Below are 19,243 nucleotides of genomic sequence, written 5' to 3'. Positions count from 1 at the left end.
TAAAGAAAAGATTTTCTAGAAAGCTCAGTGTACACACTGAGCTGAGTTTTGCAGGATATCTGGCCAGATAGCTTGGAGCTCCTTTGAAAAATCTGGCTGCCCTCCTCTTCAGAACACGCTTGCACAACATGCTGATTAAATATATCCAGTACACTTACCTACAGCATGTATCTGCACTGCCACATTTCCTAGTTTAACAGTCCTCATTGCGGGCAAGGCTGAAGTGTATTTTAATTACCAAGATTCTGTACACTATTGTGTCTTACTGTTTAAGTGCCTGATCTGCTACTTTGATCCCAGACCTGTCAATGATGACCTCTGTTATGACAATTTTGAGTTGGCACATTGAAGTCCTTTAGGTGATTTCTCACTTTTACTCTTTAGTGTGCATGGGTGCAAAGGTTGTCTATTCTTACATTTCAAATGCCACTCAAGTGATATATCAAGCATTTTCAATGAAATGTACATGAAAATGAATTACTCGTGCCATCACAACATTGTTTAATGATAATTGCATTTCTAAAGAATTATGATATATAGCCTTTCTCCTTTTATTTTATAGTGATATTATTGTACTTCAATTAAGAAAAAAGAAGTAAAGTGCTTTTGTGAGTTGCTCCATTTACATTTACATATTAGTGTTCAAATTTGGACTTACACAAAGCAAGTTTCTGTTTTGTGTTCAAGTACCTGATTATTACACAGAGGTAGATTTGGACAACATTATGGAATACATTAAAAACTAAAGTAAGGCTCTAAGACTTTACACTCAGAAAAGCAGAGTCCAAGAGCAGTTACTGTTTCTGGAGTAATTTAACCCAATTCAGAGAATTCTAGAACTTCATAATTTCAGCAGTTTCAGCTAAATTTGACCCATCTCTCAAAATCTCTGCCACTAAAACCCATACTGCAATTTACAACATCTGTCCAGGTTTTATCATATTGATTAGTCCTTGTACTTTGCTGTCAAGAGGTGAATTTTAGCCCTTCTGGTACATGTCCATAGTTTCTGCTTGGAAATGAAGTATTTTTCAGATTTGTTAATTGGACAAATTAACAAGTGTATGTTTCCTTCTTTTTATAATTAAATATCCAGTAGCCTAAGGCAGGAAGCAAAAACAGACATGAAGCATGTATTCTACAATCAATATTGTTCTGCCTACACATGAAGACACAGTGTCCATTGGAGGCTTATCCATAATTTTAGGCATCCTAGAAATACTTAAACAGAATAAATGCCATAGCAGTAAGACTAAAAGAAGTTAGGCAAGCCTGCCTGCCTAACACCACACAGTTCTTAGTTCTTTGGAAGTAAAAAAAAAAAAAAAAAAAAAAAGACTTCCAGCTCATAAACACTGCACCACTTGTTAAGAAAGTGTATGTCATCAGTATGACCCTCCTGCACTTAACTGACCCTCAGTCGTTCACCTCCATCACATTTTTATTGCAGTTGTTTACTGCTTTTTTTCTTCTGTATGTCCTCCATCACATGGTTGCCAGCCTTTTTCTTTTTTAAAAAAGAAGTGTTTTCAAATAGGTGTTAAAGGGAATAGAAAGAGCTTTGACAAAATAATGTTAGGAAGTGGCTGCATGTGACCGTAAACCCAAGATAAATGAACCCTGCGGTGGGAATGCAGACTCCAGCAACTGGCAGCACTCTGAAAAGTAAGGCTGAATCCTGCCAGCTGCAGAGACACGGTTAAACAGGAGTGTGGTAGCCTGATTCATGCTGTCATGTTTAAAAAATAAGTGCAAACCCATTTCAAGGGTGGTCGTGTAGTCTGTGTCTGGAGTTATTACTCTATTAAAAAAAAAAAGAAAAAAAGAAAAAAAAAAAAAAAGAGTAAAGCAAGATACAGTTTGGGGGGTTTATGAGGTTGGTTGGATTTAGGTATTCAGTAAGAAAACCATGCCACAGGAATCTTACCAGCTGCTTTAGCTGCATATGTTAGCAGCAAATTCTGCATTGTTTGCAAACTAACTTGAATATTCTGCTTAGACTTTTGGGGGGAAGTCATTTGCATCAGGTAGAGATATTCCATTCCTCAAAAGGAAAACCAAATGTACTGTTTTCTTTATTTGATTGGCATACAAGGTTTCCGAAGATCTTTTAGTCTGATTTACAGCCCAGTACAGCTAATGCTTATATTAACTTCAATGATTGTTGAATTGCTAGATCAGGCCTTAATTTAAGGTCTGTTCCTCTCCCACTGATGTCAAATGTGTTGTTGCCAGTGACTTCAAAGGGACCAGGAGGAGGCCTTTTGTATCGTAACAGAAATATCTATGTAGGTAAATAAAACAAATAGTCATAGCTTTAAGAAATGAATTCGTAAGTCAAGATGACATTTTTCCAACTGTTTTAGCCCACTGATACCTATACATAATTTTTGTAACTATATAACTATACACTATATATATATATGTATGTATATACATAGTACAATACAATAACTTAACACTGGGTAACTTATAATGATAGATTTGCATTAATAATACGGGTCTTTTTATGTAAATAGAATATTGTAGAGTATCTTCCAGTCTTTTTCAGGATTGTTAAATTGAGAAAAGCAATTGAATATTTGTCCTATTTTTATGTTAAAAAGTGAATGGACTGAAATGTTAAATGTGAATGTAAATTTCTTATTGCAACTTTTATACTGAGTGTTTGCACTATTATAATTTCTGAAATCCAATTAAAAATAAAGGAAAAAAATCTGCTTGAATAAACAACTGTTTGGGATTTCTGTTTGTTTGACTGTTTTTGTGTAGTTGAATTCTTTTTTTTCTATATGAAGCTGCCCTTCAAAAGGTCCAAAATACTGCTTCTCCATTTTCAAGCTAAGAGCATACATCTAGCAATCCTTTAATTTTGCTTTTATAGTTGCCTTGTGCTAAAGAACCTTATGGGACCAATCCAGCTCCATTGCAATCATGTTTACTTTCTGCATTTATCACAGTGGTAGCTAGCTTGAACCAATTGCTCCATCCACTGTACAAGCAGAGCAAAGTAAACATGCACAAATACTGGCAAAATATTGGCCATAGAGACCAGAAGAAGGGGAGACCAGAAGCTCATCTCTCTTTCTCCCTTTCCCCAAGCCAGCAAGAATTCACCAATTTGGGCCAATTATGTGGATGCAGTAGGTGGTGTATATTGAGAAAACTGTGCAAGATACAGAACAGGCCGAAGTGCAGAATTATATATGCTAGCTTAAAATTGATTTGAAAACTGATAAAGTTGCATCAGGTAACATGTCTCTTAAGAGACTCTGTAGGCTTGGGCACAGAACCAAAGTAATTTGATTGTACCACTGCCAAATCACAGTGGACTGCCATCTGGCCAGCAAAAGCAGAGGTGCTCAGGTCTATCATGCCTGTCTATTCAGATATGCTCTGAGATAACTTCGAAATGTAGAGTCCTTTGTGAAGAAAAACAGCCTGGGTTCAGAAGTAAGATTTTGTTGTTGTTTTTGTTTTTGTTTTGTTTTCCAAATGCTAGACTAAGGCTTCCCAGCCACTTCCCTTGCGGGCTCAGTACAGAATTACTGTGATAACAGTGAGTATGCTGGAACAGTTTTTGGTCTGCCCTTACACTAATAAAAGGAATTGTCCGAGGCCTTACATAGCTATTTCTTATTTTCCTCTTCCTCTCTGAAAGAGAAGAAACCATATCTTCATAAGTTTCAATCAGAATAGCTCTAAAGTCAAAAGGATGCAGATAAACTGAAAATCTGGCATTCACCTTTAATTGGAGCTATTCTGCTGCACTGGTATTTTATGTATTTTTCTTAATATTAAGAAGTTTGACCCTCACTGTGTTATTTTTGGTGGTGTTATGCATATAACACATATATACATATTGTATATAAAATATGTACACACACACATATGTTAATGCAATAGTTAACACATATTCTGGATTAATGACCCAGCTCAGGTACACTGAAATATTTTTTCTGTCATGCCCATTACACAGCTGAATCACTTCAGAGACATAATCACACAGTGTGAAAATTCGTATTGCTTCAGTAATGAGGTAGTATCAACAGTGGGTTGCCCTCTGGTAATATTTTTGGACAAGAACAGCAGTTCAATTCCTGGGTGCTTTATTTTACAGAAATGCAGTATCTGGAATTTCTTGTTTAGGGTCTGCATTTCTATAGCATAAACCACCCAGGACTAGAACTGGTATTCTTTTCCAAACATGTTACCAGAGGATATTGTCAATTTAAAACAGAGGGAAGGGAAGAACGGAAAATGAGAACACAGTGTACATCATCCAGGCATTATTGGTGCAATGCCATTATATCTATGTCAAAGCATTCCAGTTTTGCAGCCATTCCCTAGGTCAGCAGGTCATCTAATGCACTGTTCCTGCTGGCAGAACATGATGTTCTGTTGCCCATGAGAATGAAATAATTATACAGGTACCAATCATGAACCATATTCTTGTTTGGATTATTCTTATGGAAAAAAAAGGCCATAACTGGAAAGCAATCCACGTAGTGGAAATTGTCTGTTACAATTCTGGCTCTCATCTCTCACTGAACTGTGGTGAGAACATTTGAGGATGGGGATCTTGAGGTATAGCCAGGCTATCTAGGAGTCCTAATCCAATCCTGTGTAGATTATTCCTGCTATCAATTGCAGTAATAGTTTGCATAGGTTTTCAGGTTCAGGGCTCAAAGGATAGAAACAGGCATTTAATTTTGCATTAATATGAAACTCTGAGATTTGTGCTGTTTCTATACTTAAAACCAGACATTACTCCACTATTATTAGATTTAGCCATAGCAAGTGAGTGATGAATAAGTAGAAAGAGCTAGTGATGAAGAAGTAGTCATGATTATTATGAATGTTTACCTTTCGGTTTACTAGGCCTAGTCTGAAGATGCAAATGAAGGCTTTCATAAACAGCCTGACATATCAATTACTATGTCACCATAGACAAAGTGGATGAGCTTCCCTATCACAAATGCTCTGCTTCACTAAATCAGTGGGACTCTGATGACTTCATTAGCATTCCCTTATCTCAGATCACCTGGGAATTTGTCTGTGGGATTCTAATATGATAAGAAAGAGCCATTGATAATCATCTGGCCTGACCTCCTGCAAAGGGCTATACTGCACTTCACAAACACAGCATTTTTTGTTTATTATTAGATGTAATAAAGTAGAGCAAATCCATCATTTTCTAGTCTCTGAGAAATTTGAAGTTAGACATTTGTTTGGCATAGACCAAACTGTGCTTATGCTGTTGCCAAAGGTCATGAAAGCATCACCGACTGTTTTCCCCCAAACTCTATAGTTACTCGGTATGTTTATTGAACTTTGGCAATAGTATTTTGTTCTCCTCAGCAGCATTGCCAACATAATTAGAAAGGAGCAGTCATATCAGATAACACACAGCAAGTCACTGAGGAAAGATCCCAGTTGAATATTAACTCAATGGACTTCTGGAGTGTAGAAACACGTAGAAAGTGTATAGGACACCGTCTAGTGAACAAACAACATGCAGATAGAACACATCGTGGCACTCTGGTAAGGCTGAAGTGGATAAGCATATAATGAAGAGGAGTCATTGACGTAATTACAAAGGCAGGTGGTGACACATTGATTTTATGAAGGTTATTGACCTCTACTGCTATGAAAGTGTACCTAGTTTCTTACCACTTAGGTAGTTTGACTTTTCAAAGTCAAATATTAATCATCCAGACCTTTATATAAAAAGATATTTTTCTCAGTTTGGCATTCCCTACAATGTTTTAGAATGGCTACTTGTATTTTATAAGCTTGTTTAACCAAGAGAAGCAACAATATTTAATGCCTTAGAGTTTTATAATTGGTTATAAGATAGCAGCTTCTTTAAATATTTACAGTCTAATCCTCCTCTCACATAGACACCAAGCATTGTATCTGAGGGTAGAGCTGGGCCCTGCTGTAGTAGGACGTGGCACTGAACTTCCCTATGAGTTCTGATACTAAACAAAGGGATAAAGGTCTGCTCCTTAAGACTTAAGACTTGTTTATTCAGTCCTATGTTAAAGCAGGGAAGAAAAAAAAAAAAAAAAAGCTGGTAGAATATTACTTTCAATTCCCTGCACTTTAAAAACATGTGATAACATTTGCAATTATTTGGTTTTAAAGAAATCTCATTATTCCTTACACTCTCACTGAAATTAATCATATGGAAGGAGATTTAAATGCTTAAACAAAGGTTTGACTTTCTGAGTAGCTGCAGATCTCCGTCAGCATACATATTGCTGCTTTCAGTGTGCAAAATCAGATTTGCTGTCCAGCTGAATAGACCCAGTCATGGCAGAGGTACACTACCTAAAATCTGAAACATATTTCAGACTCAGTGTATTACTAGTACTGAGCTGTCTAGGATTCCCTAAAGCCTCAAGCTGCTTATAAGATACTTCTATGACAGCAGTTAGAGTGGAAATTGTACCACACTTACTTCTATCCCTGGACAATGTAGCCAGAGACATTGACCTTGCCACTGGCCAGAAAAAAAGATCATTCCTACACAGGATTTCCAACAGCTGTAAAAGTACATTTCCACATGCTATAAGTAATCTCTCTCTCTCTCTCTCTCTCTCTCTCTCTTTTTTTTTTTTTCCCTCCAGTAATCATATTATCTTAATTCAGCATTCTACTGACAATGAGTAAAGTCTTCCAAATGGCCAAAACAGATAGAGCGCAGATTCATAAATATGTATAGCTTTTTTAACATACCACAGAAGATTATAATCCTTGGTTTCTCAAGATTTAATCAAAGATCCTTCAAAACATATGTATTAAATGACTTTTCCCGTAGTATACCCTATCAAAAACCTCAGGATATTCAGTAGTGCCCAGGCATGTAATTCCTACTAAAATAAGTGGAAATAAGGTGATTAAGGCACTTTTGAAAGTCCCAGTGGGTTCCTTCATGCAGCTTTACATACCTAAAAAAGCTACATCCCCAAGAGTTTTGTACTGCTTCCATTTCAACATCTGTGGCTGCCCAAGGAGCCTACAACTCTCTGAGACAAAGGCTCTGCTACTTTTCATATCCCACTGTATCATAACACTGGAAAGACAAAGGAAGGTGCTAGAGCTGTAGAGGTTACTTCATGATGAGGTTCCCTGCTGTTTTCAGCCTTCATGTTGATAAATGAGATGTGCCACTCCTATTTTCACTGGGAAGTTCAGTCTGATTGGCAGTCTTAGAACATTCTGATTTGTCTTGACTATATCTCAAAGTTCAGAAAGAGGAAGAAAAGGTTATGAGAATTTGAATTAGATTTGCACTTCCATGGATTTCTTCTGTAAACAGCTAATAATCTGGGCCTAAATCTTCTAAATCTTTTAGGAAATATGGTATAATTTCTATTTTATTATTCCTTTCCGTTCCTTTATTCTTTCCTCTAATTTATTCTCGTGGTATGGCTGCAAATTTAGGAAAGCATTTTCATCTTTGTATCCCTATCTGCATTTTTCCTTCTTTTTACATACCCCTCCCCTCCGCCCCCCATCCCTCCCTTTATTCCTCCCCACCATCCCTTGTTTTCTTCCTCTGTCTCTTCCTCCTTCCTTCCATTTATCCAAAAAAGTATCATCCCGCTATGAACAGTAGAATGATGAGCTGTATTTACCATGCTCTTTTCCTACTGTCCATTATGTACTTTTTGTGGAATCACCCTCTTCACCAAAAATTATCATGCTTACCCCAGAGCAGGGAGAAGGCCTTCTAGAATTACACAACCAATTCAGCTTAATATGTTACAGAAGCATAGGAGCTGAGGTCTAGTTCAGTACCCAAGTTCCCTTCAGGAGAACTAGTTGATAACATCATCAGAGTGGAAAATAAAGAAATGAACACAGCAGCAATTGAAGACGGGCAGTCTCTCAGATTAGGCCAGAGCACTAAGGAAAAAAGATGTCCTATGGCAATACATGTTATTCCTTGGTAAACTGAAAAATAATTCCAGGTTTATTTTCTTCCCAATGAGGTCATCTCAAACTCCCACGTCTCTGAAGTGAATGCATGCATTTGAACTGGAATAAAAGGGTTGAAATGTGAACAGAACATTGTTTTGTTTTTGTTTGCCCCACTTATGTTGGTTTTGGAACTGAAAACTTTAAGAATTAATGTTTCCCACAAAGGAATACAGTAGAGACATTTAAAACCATTTTCTATATGAGTTTTGAACCATTTTAGAAAGGTAGATGAATTTATGTCCTAAAATTAGACCAACAAAAGAATATTTTAAGCTATTAATGTAAAGTCATAGGAGGTTTAATATAAAATGTATGGAGACTGCATAATAATAATGCTGGAATTGTGTTTCACCTTGTATGATAGATACAACAGAAGAAAAGGACCATATGTAATCATAGATCAAACAGCTGGATCCAGATATAAGGAGTTATTGCTCCAAATATGAGGTGGAAAATGTGAAGAGAAGGATGATCATACCAAGGACCATAGTTTTAGTGAAGGAATGGTACATAATTAATAGGAGTGAGGACAAAATATAAAATGTGTTCTCTGAAAGCATCAAGAAGTCTGAAAGATGACAGTCATGCCTGACCTTACACGTTTCATGTCCAGGCTACAGATAGACCAAGGCTATAGCAATATCATCACTGTAGCTAGATTGCTGAGTTCAGCATGCTCACATTTACTTTGGGCTCTTTTCTTGCTTATCTCTGCATAGTTACTTCTTTTCTGTTCTCTGTAACACCTTACCATCACTTCATAAAAAGCTAAATCTCTAACACAAAAGAGAAACTATGGCTAATAGTGAGAACGATTTGCAAATATCCTAATTTATATCTTAAGAATACTTGAAAAAGAACTAGAGAAATAAGCAAGTAATTACTTTAGATGAGACAGAGAGATGTTATTTTTAAGAATTATGTAGGAAAGGGCCATGGAAGGTAGGCATAAAAATAATGCAGCTACAGACACCAGTGGTGGACTGTGAGAAGCCTGGAAAAGGATATGCTACAAAGTGAGGGCAAACACGTAGGGGAGGACAAAGAATGAACTACGTTCTGGAAGGTGTGGCCAGGAGCTTTTGAAATTATGTCAACTATGTGCAGATACACACACAAAAAAATAAATAAATCTTGTGCACGTCCATGATGCACAGCATTGTTTGCATCACAGCCTTACTGGGAGAGGCAATAGTATGTCTCACTGTCACAGCAGGACAGTGCAAACATTGCAACACTATGTCAAGCCATCACTCTCTGCTCAGTGCTATATAAGGAACTGGATTGCCAAGCTCTGCAAGGTACAGTATGGATGACCTGGTGGGTTTGTTCTTGAAACCACAAGGCCACTAGTTTGAAAACTAGTTACTAATATTCAAAATGAGGTAAAGGCTGGTCTAGCCTCTTCTATGTTTATAAAGGACTGAGAATTTTTTCTTTTGCCCAGCCGCAAATAACTCAAAATAATTTTTGTTTAGTTCTCAAAATATTCCTGTAAGAACCTCCCCAGGGATTTTAGGAAATAAATAGCTTAACCTGGACAGACTATTTATTTCCAGGATGTTTACTTATGCAATCCATGTGATTGTAAAGTGCCTCCATTTCTCAAGCTCTCTTTCTGTTCCTTTGGGGCACATAATTTAAACCTAGCAACTTACCCCATATACTGACAGACTGTTATTCCTAAATATTGAACTGGTAGCTCCAATTCTATATTCATAGTACTATTATTCATACAGCAAAAGAGGGTGGTTTATGATTAAGTTTGAAATGCTCAGACTCCCTGGAACCACAGTTCAACTCCTGGCAAGATCAGTCCTTTGGCCTTCTGTGCTAGGTGCACTCTACAGCCTCAGGTCACCCATATAAAGCCATGAAATCAGGTCTGTCTGATCAACTTAGATTGTAAAAGTCCACAAGTCATGCTTTGTCGAAAGGAGCTACCCCAATATCTGTGCATGCACTCCTCCACGTCTGTGCTTGCTTTACGGTGTTGTGAGAACAGCTGCTTACTGCCATTCACCACAAAGCTGACTTGCAAGTCAGTGGGCCTGGTTCAGTCCAAATGCATTTCTCTGTCAACAAAAATTATGGTCCTCCATCTGAACCTTACAATTTCAGACCAGGACAATTCTCATCTAAAAGGTGATGTTTTGAAACCACTTACTTCAATATAAAATACTGACATTTCCACAGTTGCTAGTTGCAAACACCATGAAATTCAGACTGCATCAAAATAATCTTCAGTTAGTTTTCACTACCTACTTTTCTTAAAAGAGCTTGTTCATTGCAGATTTGACATTTATTCTCTCATTATTTTTTCAGGTAACTGAAACAAAAAACAAAACCTGTGTGGCAGATACAAGTCCATCAACATACATAAGTCCATCAACAAACAACCATTTTGCAACAGATCCTCAATATGCCTTAAACAGTTACGTGAAGACAATAGAACACTAGATTAATCATGTGATTGAAATGGGCCACATGCAGCACCTCAATAGCAATAAATGTAGCATATATATAAGTTGTCTAGCCAATTTTCCTGTGACTATATTATCCCAGATTTCTATTTAGCTTTTATTGTTATTATTATTGTTGTTGTTGTTGTTATTCAGCAGTACTAGTGAAACTCCTAAAAAATGCTAAATACATGATTTAGGGAGTGTCTGCAGCAAAGTATGCTGGGAAGTTGTTAGGGCTATAAGAACTGAAGCAGCAACTAAAGTTAGATCACCTGAGAAGCAGAGTAGTGGAGGACGTCAGATGGGATCTGATAGCACTGGTAGGGTTATTTTCTCATGCCAAAGATTTGTTCTCCCACTGTGTGCTCTGACATTGTTAAATGGTTTATATTTCTCTGTTGATTTTAGATTACTCCCCCTTTAATAATGGTGCTATTAATTCAAGTAGGTGTAAAAACATTGCTCTTATATAGGTATATTTGAATTAAAGAAAAATGTGAACTAATCATAGCATTATGTTGTTCTCAGAAGTTTCGGTTGGAAGCACCTTTATATTATTATTTTTTTTAAATACAAAACAAAAGGCAGCTTTTATTTGTAAACTACGATTTAATGAATAAGGGGAAAGTCTCGAAATGTATAGCTGAGTAGTGTTTGGGGGAATTGTAAACTCCTTATATTGATTCACAAGTTTATTCAAAGAAGCTTACTATGAGTAAGCTTCTATAATAAACACAAAGAGAAGGCAGTGTGGCTGGATATGGAAGGAAAAATAGCAGTAACTGTAGGCTGAAGACTGCTCATGGTATATCACACAAACTAACACTGCTAAGGAGTGAATGGAGAAACAGTTATCTAAATAAAATTGATTGAGATACTTTTTTCCCAGCCCTTTTCAAAGGAGAGGTGAGGGGAAAACAAACAAACAAAAAATATAAACCACATCTATTTTGAAAAGGCTTAATGCTTTTTTTTCACCTTCTGGCCATGTGGTCTTCTAGAAACATGAAGTGGGGGGTAATGCTCTACCAAATTAATGGACCCTACATAGGTGCAAAATATTTCCTATTAGTGGAGAACAGATGCATATGACATCAGCAAAGTTTCTTTGTGTGCTGCTTCACCATACTCCCCTGTAATATCTTTAATAACTTATTTTTGGAAAAGAAAAATAAAATTTCCTTGATTAGCTTTATGCAATGAACTTGTATAAAGTTCATGAATTTCCTCATGAAACCACATAGGTCAACAGTTATTAGAAATGCTCACGCGTTTAATATATAGAGAGATCTCTAGTATGTATGGTTCAAGATATATTTATCTTGGGCTTCTGTACATGTAAGACAAGTTCCTTTTTGGTCTTGGTGCAGGTGTAGAAGTGGGAAATCTTGCCAATGTAACCTTGTCATTATTATAAAATAAGTTGTACAAAACAGTTGTTTCAGGATCAGAGTTGAGGTCTAGAAGTAATACAGATAGTAAGTGAAAGGTAATAAGGTGTTTGTGAGCCCTTAAGAGAGACAAAATGGTAGTTGGAGTAAAGGATTCTTCCTTGAATCCAGAATGTCTCTACGCTTCTCCAATGTGCTTTCATTTTTGCTACCATATTTTAATTCTTTTAGCATGCAGTAATTACAAGGGTCTTACTTAGCATTAGCAACTGCAAACCAAAAGCATATTATCTACTTATGCTGAAAGGAGAAACTACAGTCATAATAAAGTTGGAGTTAATGAGATGGGCTAGAATCAACGTGGAGCTTCATATGTGGAGGGCTTGGACAGGAGTAAATGTTGTATGTGACAAGATGCTTTATTTCTTAAGCCCTTTAAGAACACTGTGTACAACAAATGCATTCCATGTAGAGATAGAATGCAAACAAGGAAACTGGAGCGCTTTGGATTATTATTTTTTTGCAACTGAACACCTTACATAGCATCTCTCGCTATATGAGCAATGACACTTCTCTTTCTTTTTTTTTATTTTCTCAAGACGGCAAACTTGACTTCCAGATGTCAGAGGAAGAATATTCTTTTCTAAATGTCAAAAGATCTATGAAAAAACAACTGGTGAAACACAGCACTCCAGTGGACTCAATGCTCTCCAGAACAATGCCGTCTCTTACAGATTTGACATGTCAGTCAGTTAAGGATCAAGATGGCAGTAAGAGAGTTTTTGAATCCCCAGTACCAAAATCAACTCTAAGCAGATCAGTAGCTCAAGTGTCTCTAGCAAGTATTGAAGCATACATTCCTCATAAGTCTCCAAAAAGGCTTTCAACTGTGTTTGACTTGCAAGAGTCAAACAAGGAGATAAACAAAAGTTCTCGGGTTGTATTTTCTAGAAGAAGACTTTCCACTGTGTTGGCCTCTAATGAGTCAAATGAAGAACCAAGTGAAGAGGCAGTCTCAAGTGTGGAAACTCAAGCTCCAACAAAAGCATCTGAGAAGGTTGCAGTAACTCCCAGGAGTGGACCTTCATGGCTGGTTACTGGAATACCAGGGATAAAAGATGTCCAAATAGGAAAAAAGAAAAAGAAGAAAATTGATAAATCTATTGTGGTAACTATATTCTCCATATGCTATGAAATAGTACACAATTTTCTACTAATTTTGAGTATATACAAACTTTTCTAGGAGTACAGAAATATTTTGGTAATAAAGCATCTTCTCAACTTCACCAATAGGAATGAATATATATGAATTGGGTCATAATCTGTGATATCATCCCTAATTAGATGAGATGCAATTTTCCAATCCGGTATTTATTTTATCCTCTGAGCTTGCATGACCATTTGTGAACACTAGTAGCAAATATATACACATTCTTTAGAAGAAACTTAAGCATGGGAACAAATTAATGGTTAAACTTGAAAAAATCTCAAATATCTTAATATTGGCAACTTACCTAAAAATGGAGAAAGAAGCAATCTACAGATAAATCTGCCCGCTCTGAGAGTAGAAGTTCTTTAGCTTAAAATGAAATCTACAGACAAAATCTAGCTGGATTGATTTATGATGCATTTGTGTTTTCTTTTTAAAGAAAGTGAAGTCTAAATGAATCATAGAATCAGATTTACTAAATATTTCTGTTTTTCTATAACAGAGAAAGAAACAAAGAGAATGGGTGCTTCGTCAACTTAAAAACATTGAGGAAGCAAGAGAACATGAGCTGACAATTGAAGAAATGTGACCAAAATATGTTTGGAATTAATGCTGTCACATGGTTCTTGTGTTAATAACTGGTTTCAATAAATCACATGCCTGGATAATATGTAGTGCTTCCTGGACTATCTATTACCTTCTGAAGGCTTTTTATTATTATTATTGGTTGATTTCTCTTTGAGTTCTGTGATTTTTCTTGCCTCTTAGGTATAGCAGGTGTCAAATAAAAATCAAATGCAGCCTCTACATAAGAGACAATGTTAATGTGCAGTAGATGAAGGTTTGGAATAAACAAGGGAGAGAGAGGTTTTATGTAAGAATTATTCTTCATCCTGCCATTGAGCACTATTTTTGTATAACATTCAAATCTCCTAGGATTGCTGCTGTTACCAAAGTGGCAAAGTCCTAGTGGGCCACATGAGCGTAACCTTGGTTAGCCAGAGGAGAGTCTCCTCATCTAAAGAGTAATCAAAACTGATGCAATCAGGAGTGTTTTTTGCTGCTAGCTGGGGAGATGAGGAAATAGTGAGAGGCACCAAGGAGGGAGGCCGGCCTCTGGAGATTACTAATTAATGATTGTAATAACCATCGAAGGTTTGGTTCTAAATGAGTTTGTTCCAGCCATGTATTTGCAAATGTGCTACACAGTCATATCAGAGATCCTTACTGCTTCACTAGCTGCTTTAAAAGGCTGCTGATTTTCTGTTCCTCTCTGGAGCTGCTGGAGGGGGATGGGAGGGGGTGTTTCCCTGGAGGCTCTGTTGTTGAAATGGAAGTTCAGTTTAAACAGCTGCTTGTGAAGCACCTGTCAAGAAGTAGTGCCAAAAGTGTAATGCTTAAGTTAGTTCCTGCTGCTGTATGTTACTTAATATTTAGGCAGAGTTTAAAGCATGTAAGCGGTCAATGGGTTGTCAGCGACAGTGACCCGAAACAGATTTACCTCCTTCCTAGTACATGTGTTTTCATGACTGTTCTGGTTTTGAAACCAGCAAACTGGATTTCCTGCTTCCTAATGGCTCCAAAGATGTGAGGTCTTGTTCAAAAGAAGCTGCAAATTCTGGACAGAGGCAGGGGAAGCGGTTGCTTTTCCTTCTTACACACTAAAACTTGTAATGTCTCTTGCTCAAGACTGCAGAGAAGCAGAAGTGTGGTCCATGCCAACATTACAAGACACTCACTAGTAGCAGCTATGTTATGCTCAAAAATGCAAGAGTGGAGCTGTGGCTTTACAGCCTCTCTTGGTGTTTAAGAGGAAGTAGGATGTTTTTAGTAATGACTTCTGAAATGGAACTCTCCAGAGTTACTCAGAACAGCAGTGTCCTCAGACATAACTTTCTGTGGTAGCCAGGCAGTGAGGTGATATTGCCCCTCAGGTTCAAATATGCTCACTTGGTTTGATGCTTAGCGTTCTGGTATTTGTTTGTTTGTGTTACCTAGGCTGCTTGTCTGGCCTCTGCAGGTTCCTCTGGTAACTGAGCTCCTGGCTGGTGTAGATCCCAAGCTGTTCTTGAGATAAAATAGGATTGCAGATGTTCTCTTATTCCCCTTGGGCTTGGAGGCATTTCATCTGCATCTATGCCTTGTGCCAGGGCCTGATCAGGGAAGTGCAAGGCTAGTGTAAAAACCCTCTTCTACCCTGGTCACACTATCCAATCATCTTAGTCTTAGTTTATTTATACCTCTTGTTTATTTGTACCTTCCTATATAGCCATTTGCAATTGTTCCTTTGTCAGGCTTCTCATCCTGCTATAAGAAGGTCTTGATCTTGCTTCTGCTTTTCTTTTTCCCAGTGATCCTTCAAACTCACCTTTGGCTCCTGGCTGAATCATAGATTATCCCAAGTTGGAAGGGACCCATAAGGATCATCAAGTCCAACTCCTGGTACCACATAGGTTTACCCAAAATTTTAGACCATGTGACTAAGCACACAGTCCAAATGCTTCTTAAATTCAGACAGGCTTGGTGAAGTGACTACTTTACTGGGGAGCCCGTTCCAGTGTGCGACCACCCTCTTGGTGAAGAACCTCTTCCTGATGTCCAGCCTAAGCCTCCCCTGTCTCAGCTTGATGCCATTCCTGCTGGTCCTATCACTGGTGATTAAGAAGGATAGGCTGGCACCTGCCCATCCACACCCCTTCTCAAGGAAGTTGTAGACTGTGATGAGGTCTCCCCTCAGCCTCCTCTTCTACAGGCTGAACAGAACCAGTGACCTCAGCTGCTCCTCAAACCAAACGTCTTCCCCTCTAGGCCCTTCACCCTCCTCTGGACACTCTCCAACAGTTTAATGTCCTTTTTGTACTGTGGTGCCCAGAACTGCACACAGTACTCAAGGTGAGGCCGCACCAGCACAGAGTAGAGCAAGAAAATTGCTTCCATTGACCGACTAGTGATGCCGTGCTTGATACACCCTAGGATATGGTTGGCCCTACTGGCTGCCTGGGCACACTGCTTGCTCATATTCAACTTGCTGTCAACCACAACCCCCAGATCTCTCTCTGCGGGGCTGTTCTCCAGCATCCAGTGAAGGTATGAACCCATTCATATCTTCAAATATCTCCATTTAATATCTTCTCCAGTCTGTCTTCTAGTGACTTCTTCCTTATAAACACAGTCTTTTGTCCTCTATGCCTGATTTTTGCTGCTGTACTCCTTGCACATCTTCAAAGTCCACTCTGATAGCTGTTGTCAGTTTTCTGCCAAAGCTCAGGCTTAGCTGTTATACCCTGAAGCGCCTTTGTCTTTTTAGGTTGACAAATCCATAATGCTAGCCTAAGTGGAAGTCATTAAAGGCTTCTTGGACCAAGACTCAGTCCTTAGCAGGCCAAGGATGCAATTGCTGGGAAGGTCTTGCTCAGGCTCTAGTCCAGGCTAAATCAAATACAAGAGGAATCCAGAGACTACGGCTGCTAAAAAGTATTTGGGCTTATGCCAAGCACAATGTGAAACATTCTAGGATTCAGAACACTGTAAATGCTAGGAAAGTTTTCAAGGGAACAAGGCTGCCCCCTGCTAAGTTTATGGAACTAATTGGTGCCGATAAAATCCCAGAGACTTTCATCAGTGGAGGGAAAATGGTTGTCCACAGTTGTAACATGGGACTGACTTTCAAAGTTCTTTACAAATCCTTAGGCTGTATCAGACAGATGCACAAAAATGAGGGCTTTCAAGATTTTGGAAACTACTATTTCCTCTCTGTGGAATGTTTAACAAGAAACACAAATGGCTTTGTAGCATTTATATCACAGTACTTCAGGTCCTCATGAATTTGGAAAAAAATCACAACATTGATCTACTAGCTTTTCATGGGAAAATGTACAGAATTAGTTGGCATTTCAGAGGGCTGCTGAAATGTGTCTGATACTTTATCTACACCAACAGTATTACTGTTAATTATAGTTTACTAGGGGATTTCAACCATAACTATATAATATGAAATTATACATTATCCCTATAGTGAATGGTGTTCCTAGAGAAAGACTTGTCTCAACTTTTTAAAATCCAAAATGTTAGGGAATATGAAACTACATGTATATATAGCTACTCTTATTATCCTGCACGTATAACTACATCCTTTGGGGGAAAATAATTTAAAACAAACAAACAAAAAAAAAAACCTTTTGTGTACAGGATTTGTACTTTCCTTTCTCTAGCAGACTGCTAATTAATTTAACCATACAGTTGGTTTTCTGTTGTAGTATGCACATATAGTTTGAAAAGAATAAGAATTGAGAGAGGCACTACTATTGTGCCATTTCAATGTTGTTTTATGTTCATACTCTAGCAGCAACAGTTACCAACCAAACAATTACTGTTTGGTTGGTGACTCTCATCATGAGCAAAGTTCCTTTATGCATAGTTTACAAAAAGCTTTAGCAGGAGCTGTAGAATCCAACACCTCCACAAAATAGGCCTTTTTGTTAGCAACAACAAGTATGGATTGTGGGTGGTGAGACTGGAAAAGATTTGGGACTATATTGAGACTCATCATGAGAATGATGAGAAGATAACCCTCAAGACATCATATTTCTAAAACATGTTGTAACAAACAAACAGAAAAACAAACAAAAAAAAACACACCACACAACTTCTGCATGGATGAAAGTGAATCAGAGTTGAAATGGTTTCTTAAGCTTTGTGCTTGTTCTGGCTTTCAATATAACACTGAATATGTTTGCATGTTCGGAACAGCCTCCCCCAAGGGTACTCCTTTAGGCCAGTATTTTTCCTTTAGGAGCTAAGCTGTGACCTTGACCTAGGGAATTGTTTTTACTATGCTTATTTCTGAACGGATATTACACAATCTACCTGCTGATGGTGACTAAGCGTGATGTTGGATGGAGAAGAACAAAAACACTACCGAGAACAGAGGGAAGAGACAGAAATGTTTTCACCCTAGATTTATGAGCTCAACCTTGTTCCCACCGAAGCAATAGTAACATTCCTGTTGACAGAGCTGGGAGTGCTCTGCCCAGCTGGAGTGATGTTGTAGCAGGGCAGTTTAAAGAAAAATGTAAATACTAGAGAAATGGTAACCAAGTTAATTCTTCGCTGATCATAGCAGAATAATTTTAGGATAACTAGGAAAAGTGGGAAACAATTTTCTTTTATTATTATTTTCATCAATGCACAATGTGCTATCATTCCTGCTACAGTAAAAAACAACTGAGTGATAAACAACACAGCAGCATCACTGACTTGTATCCCAGTGTGTTTTGTTCTATAAGACATAAAAGCACAAAATTTTCCCAGTCTTCCTCTGTCAATGCAAGCTCAACATTTCTGACTACAGAAGACATAAACAGAATCACAGAATCCTCTAGGTTGGAAGAGACCTCCAAGATCACCTAGTCTAACCTCTGACCTAACACTAACAAATATACTGAAGTTTCAGCTGAGCTTAGCAGAACCTTAGAAGAGCTGGAACAGTTGAAGCTACTTGGTAACATTTTCAAATGTAATCAACAACTAGATATAGGTAGGTAGGCACAGATCCTAGGACCCCACCTAACATGTAAACTTCCCCCAGATTTGGTTCTAAGGTGTTGTATTGCTGTGTGCGTAATGTGTTGGTTTGTTTGTTTGTTTGTTTGCTTGTTTTGTTTTGATAATGCAGCCAGTCCCAACAGACTTGCAAACCCCATAGTACTTGACAACAGCTCCTGGTTGTCAGTCTCCTGGCACTGCTTATATATGTGATCTCACAGCACTTTAGCTACACAAGTAGGTATATCTTTCTGCCTTTAGTTTGAGCAAACTGCAGGGTAAAACTCTAGGAAATGACAGAATGAATTTCAAATCCCTTTCTCCAGACTTTGAAACCAAGTGTCCTAGGTTGCAAGGCAGTAATCACCATCTTAGACTTATTTTGTAGTCTTGGCTTTTAAGTGTCACCTGTCAAAGCTATTCTACTTTGCCTAAGTGTTTATTAGAAAAGAAGGTTGCATCATAATTTAATTACTCATTGTCTTTGCTTTAGTTTTTGCTTTGTTTTAATTTTTTCTTGAAAAATAGAGGAATGGAGAAAAACAACCTTCATGGAAAGAAGGAAGGAAGGAAGGAAAAATGGAAGGAAGAATTTTCTGCTTCTTAGCATTGCTGTTGTTTTTATCACTTCTGTTGTCCTC

At 37.8% G+C, this 19,243-nt stretch overlaps 1 protein-coding gene across 1 annotated transcript; it reads left to right on the top strand.

The window, feature by feature from the left end:
- The first annotated feature begins 10,683 nt into the window (after positions 1-10,683).
- CCDC201 (coiled-coil domain containing 201) lies at positions 10,684-13,728 on the top strand. The gene is made up of 3 exons (XM_068674816.1): positions 10,684-10,777; positions 12,448-13,016; positions 13,561-13,728. The coding sequence occupies exons 1-3, from the start codon at positions 10,759-10,761 to the stop codon at positions 13,645-13,647; spliced, it is 675 nt and encodes a 224-aa protein (XP_068530917.1). The 5' UTR covers positions 10,684-10,758; the 3' UTR covers positions 13,648-13,728.
- The last annotated feature ends 5,515 nt before the right edge of the window (positions 13,729-19,243 follow it).

This window comes from Anas acuta, chromosome 2 (assembly GCF_963932015.1).
Source record: "Anas acuta chromosome 2, bAnaAcu1.1, whole genome shotgun sequence".
Lineage (NCBI taxonomy): Eukaryota > Metazoa > Chordata > Aves > Anseriformes > Anatidae > Anas > Anas acuta.
Note: the sequence above shows the minus strand (reverse complement) of the source record. Positions and strands in the feature narration are given on the sequence as shown.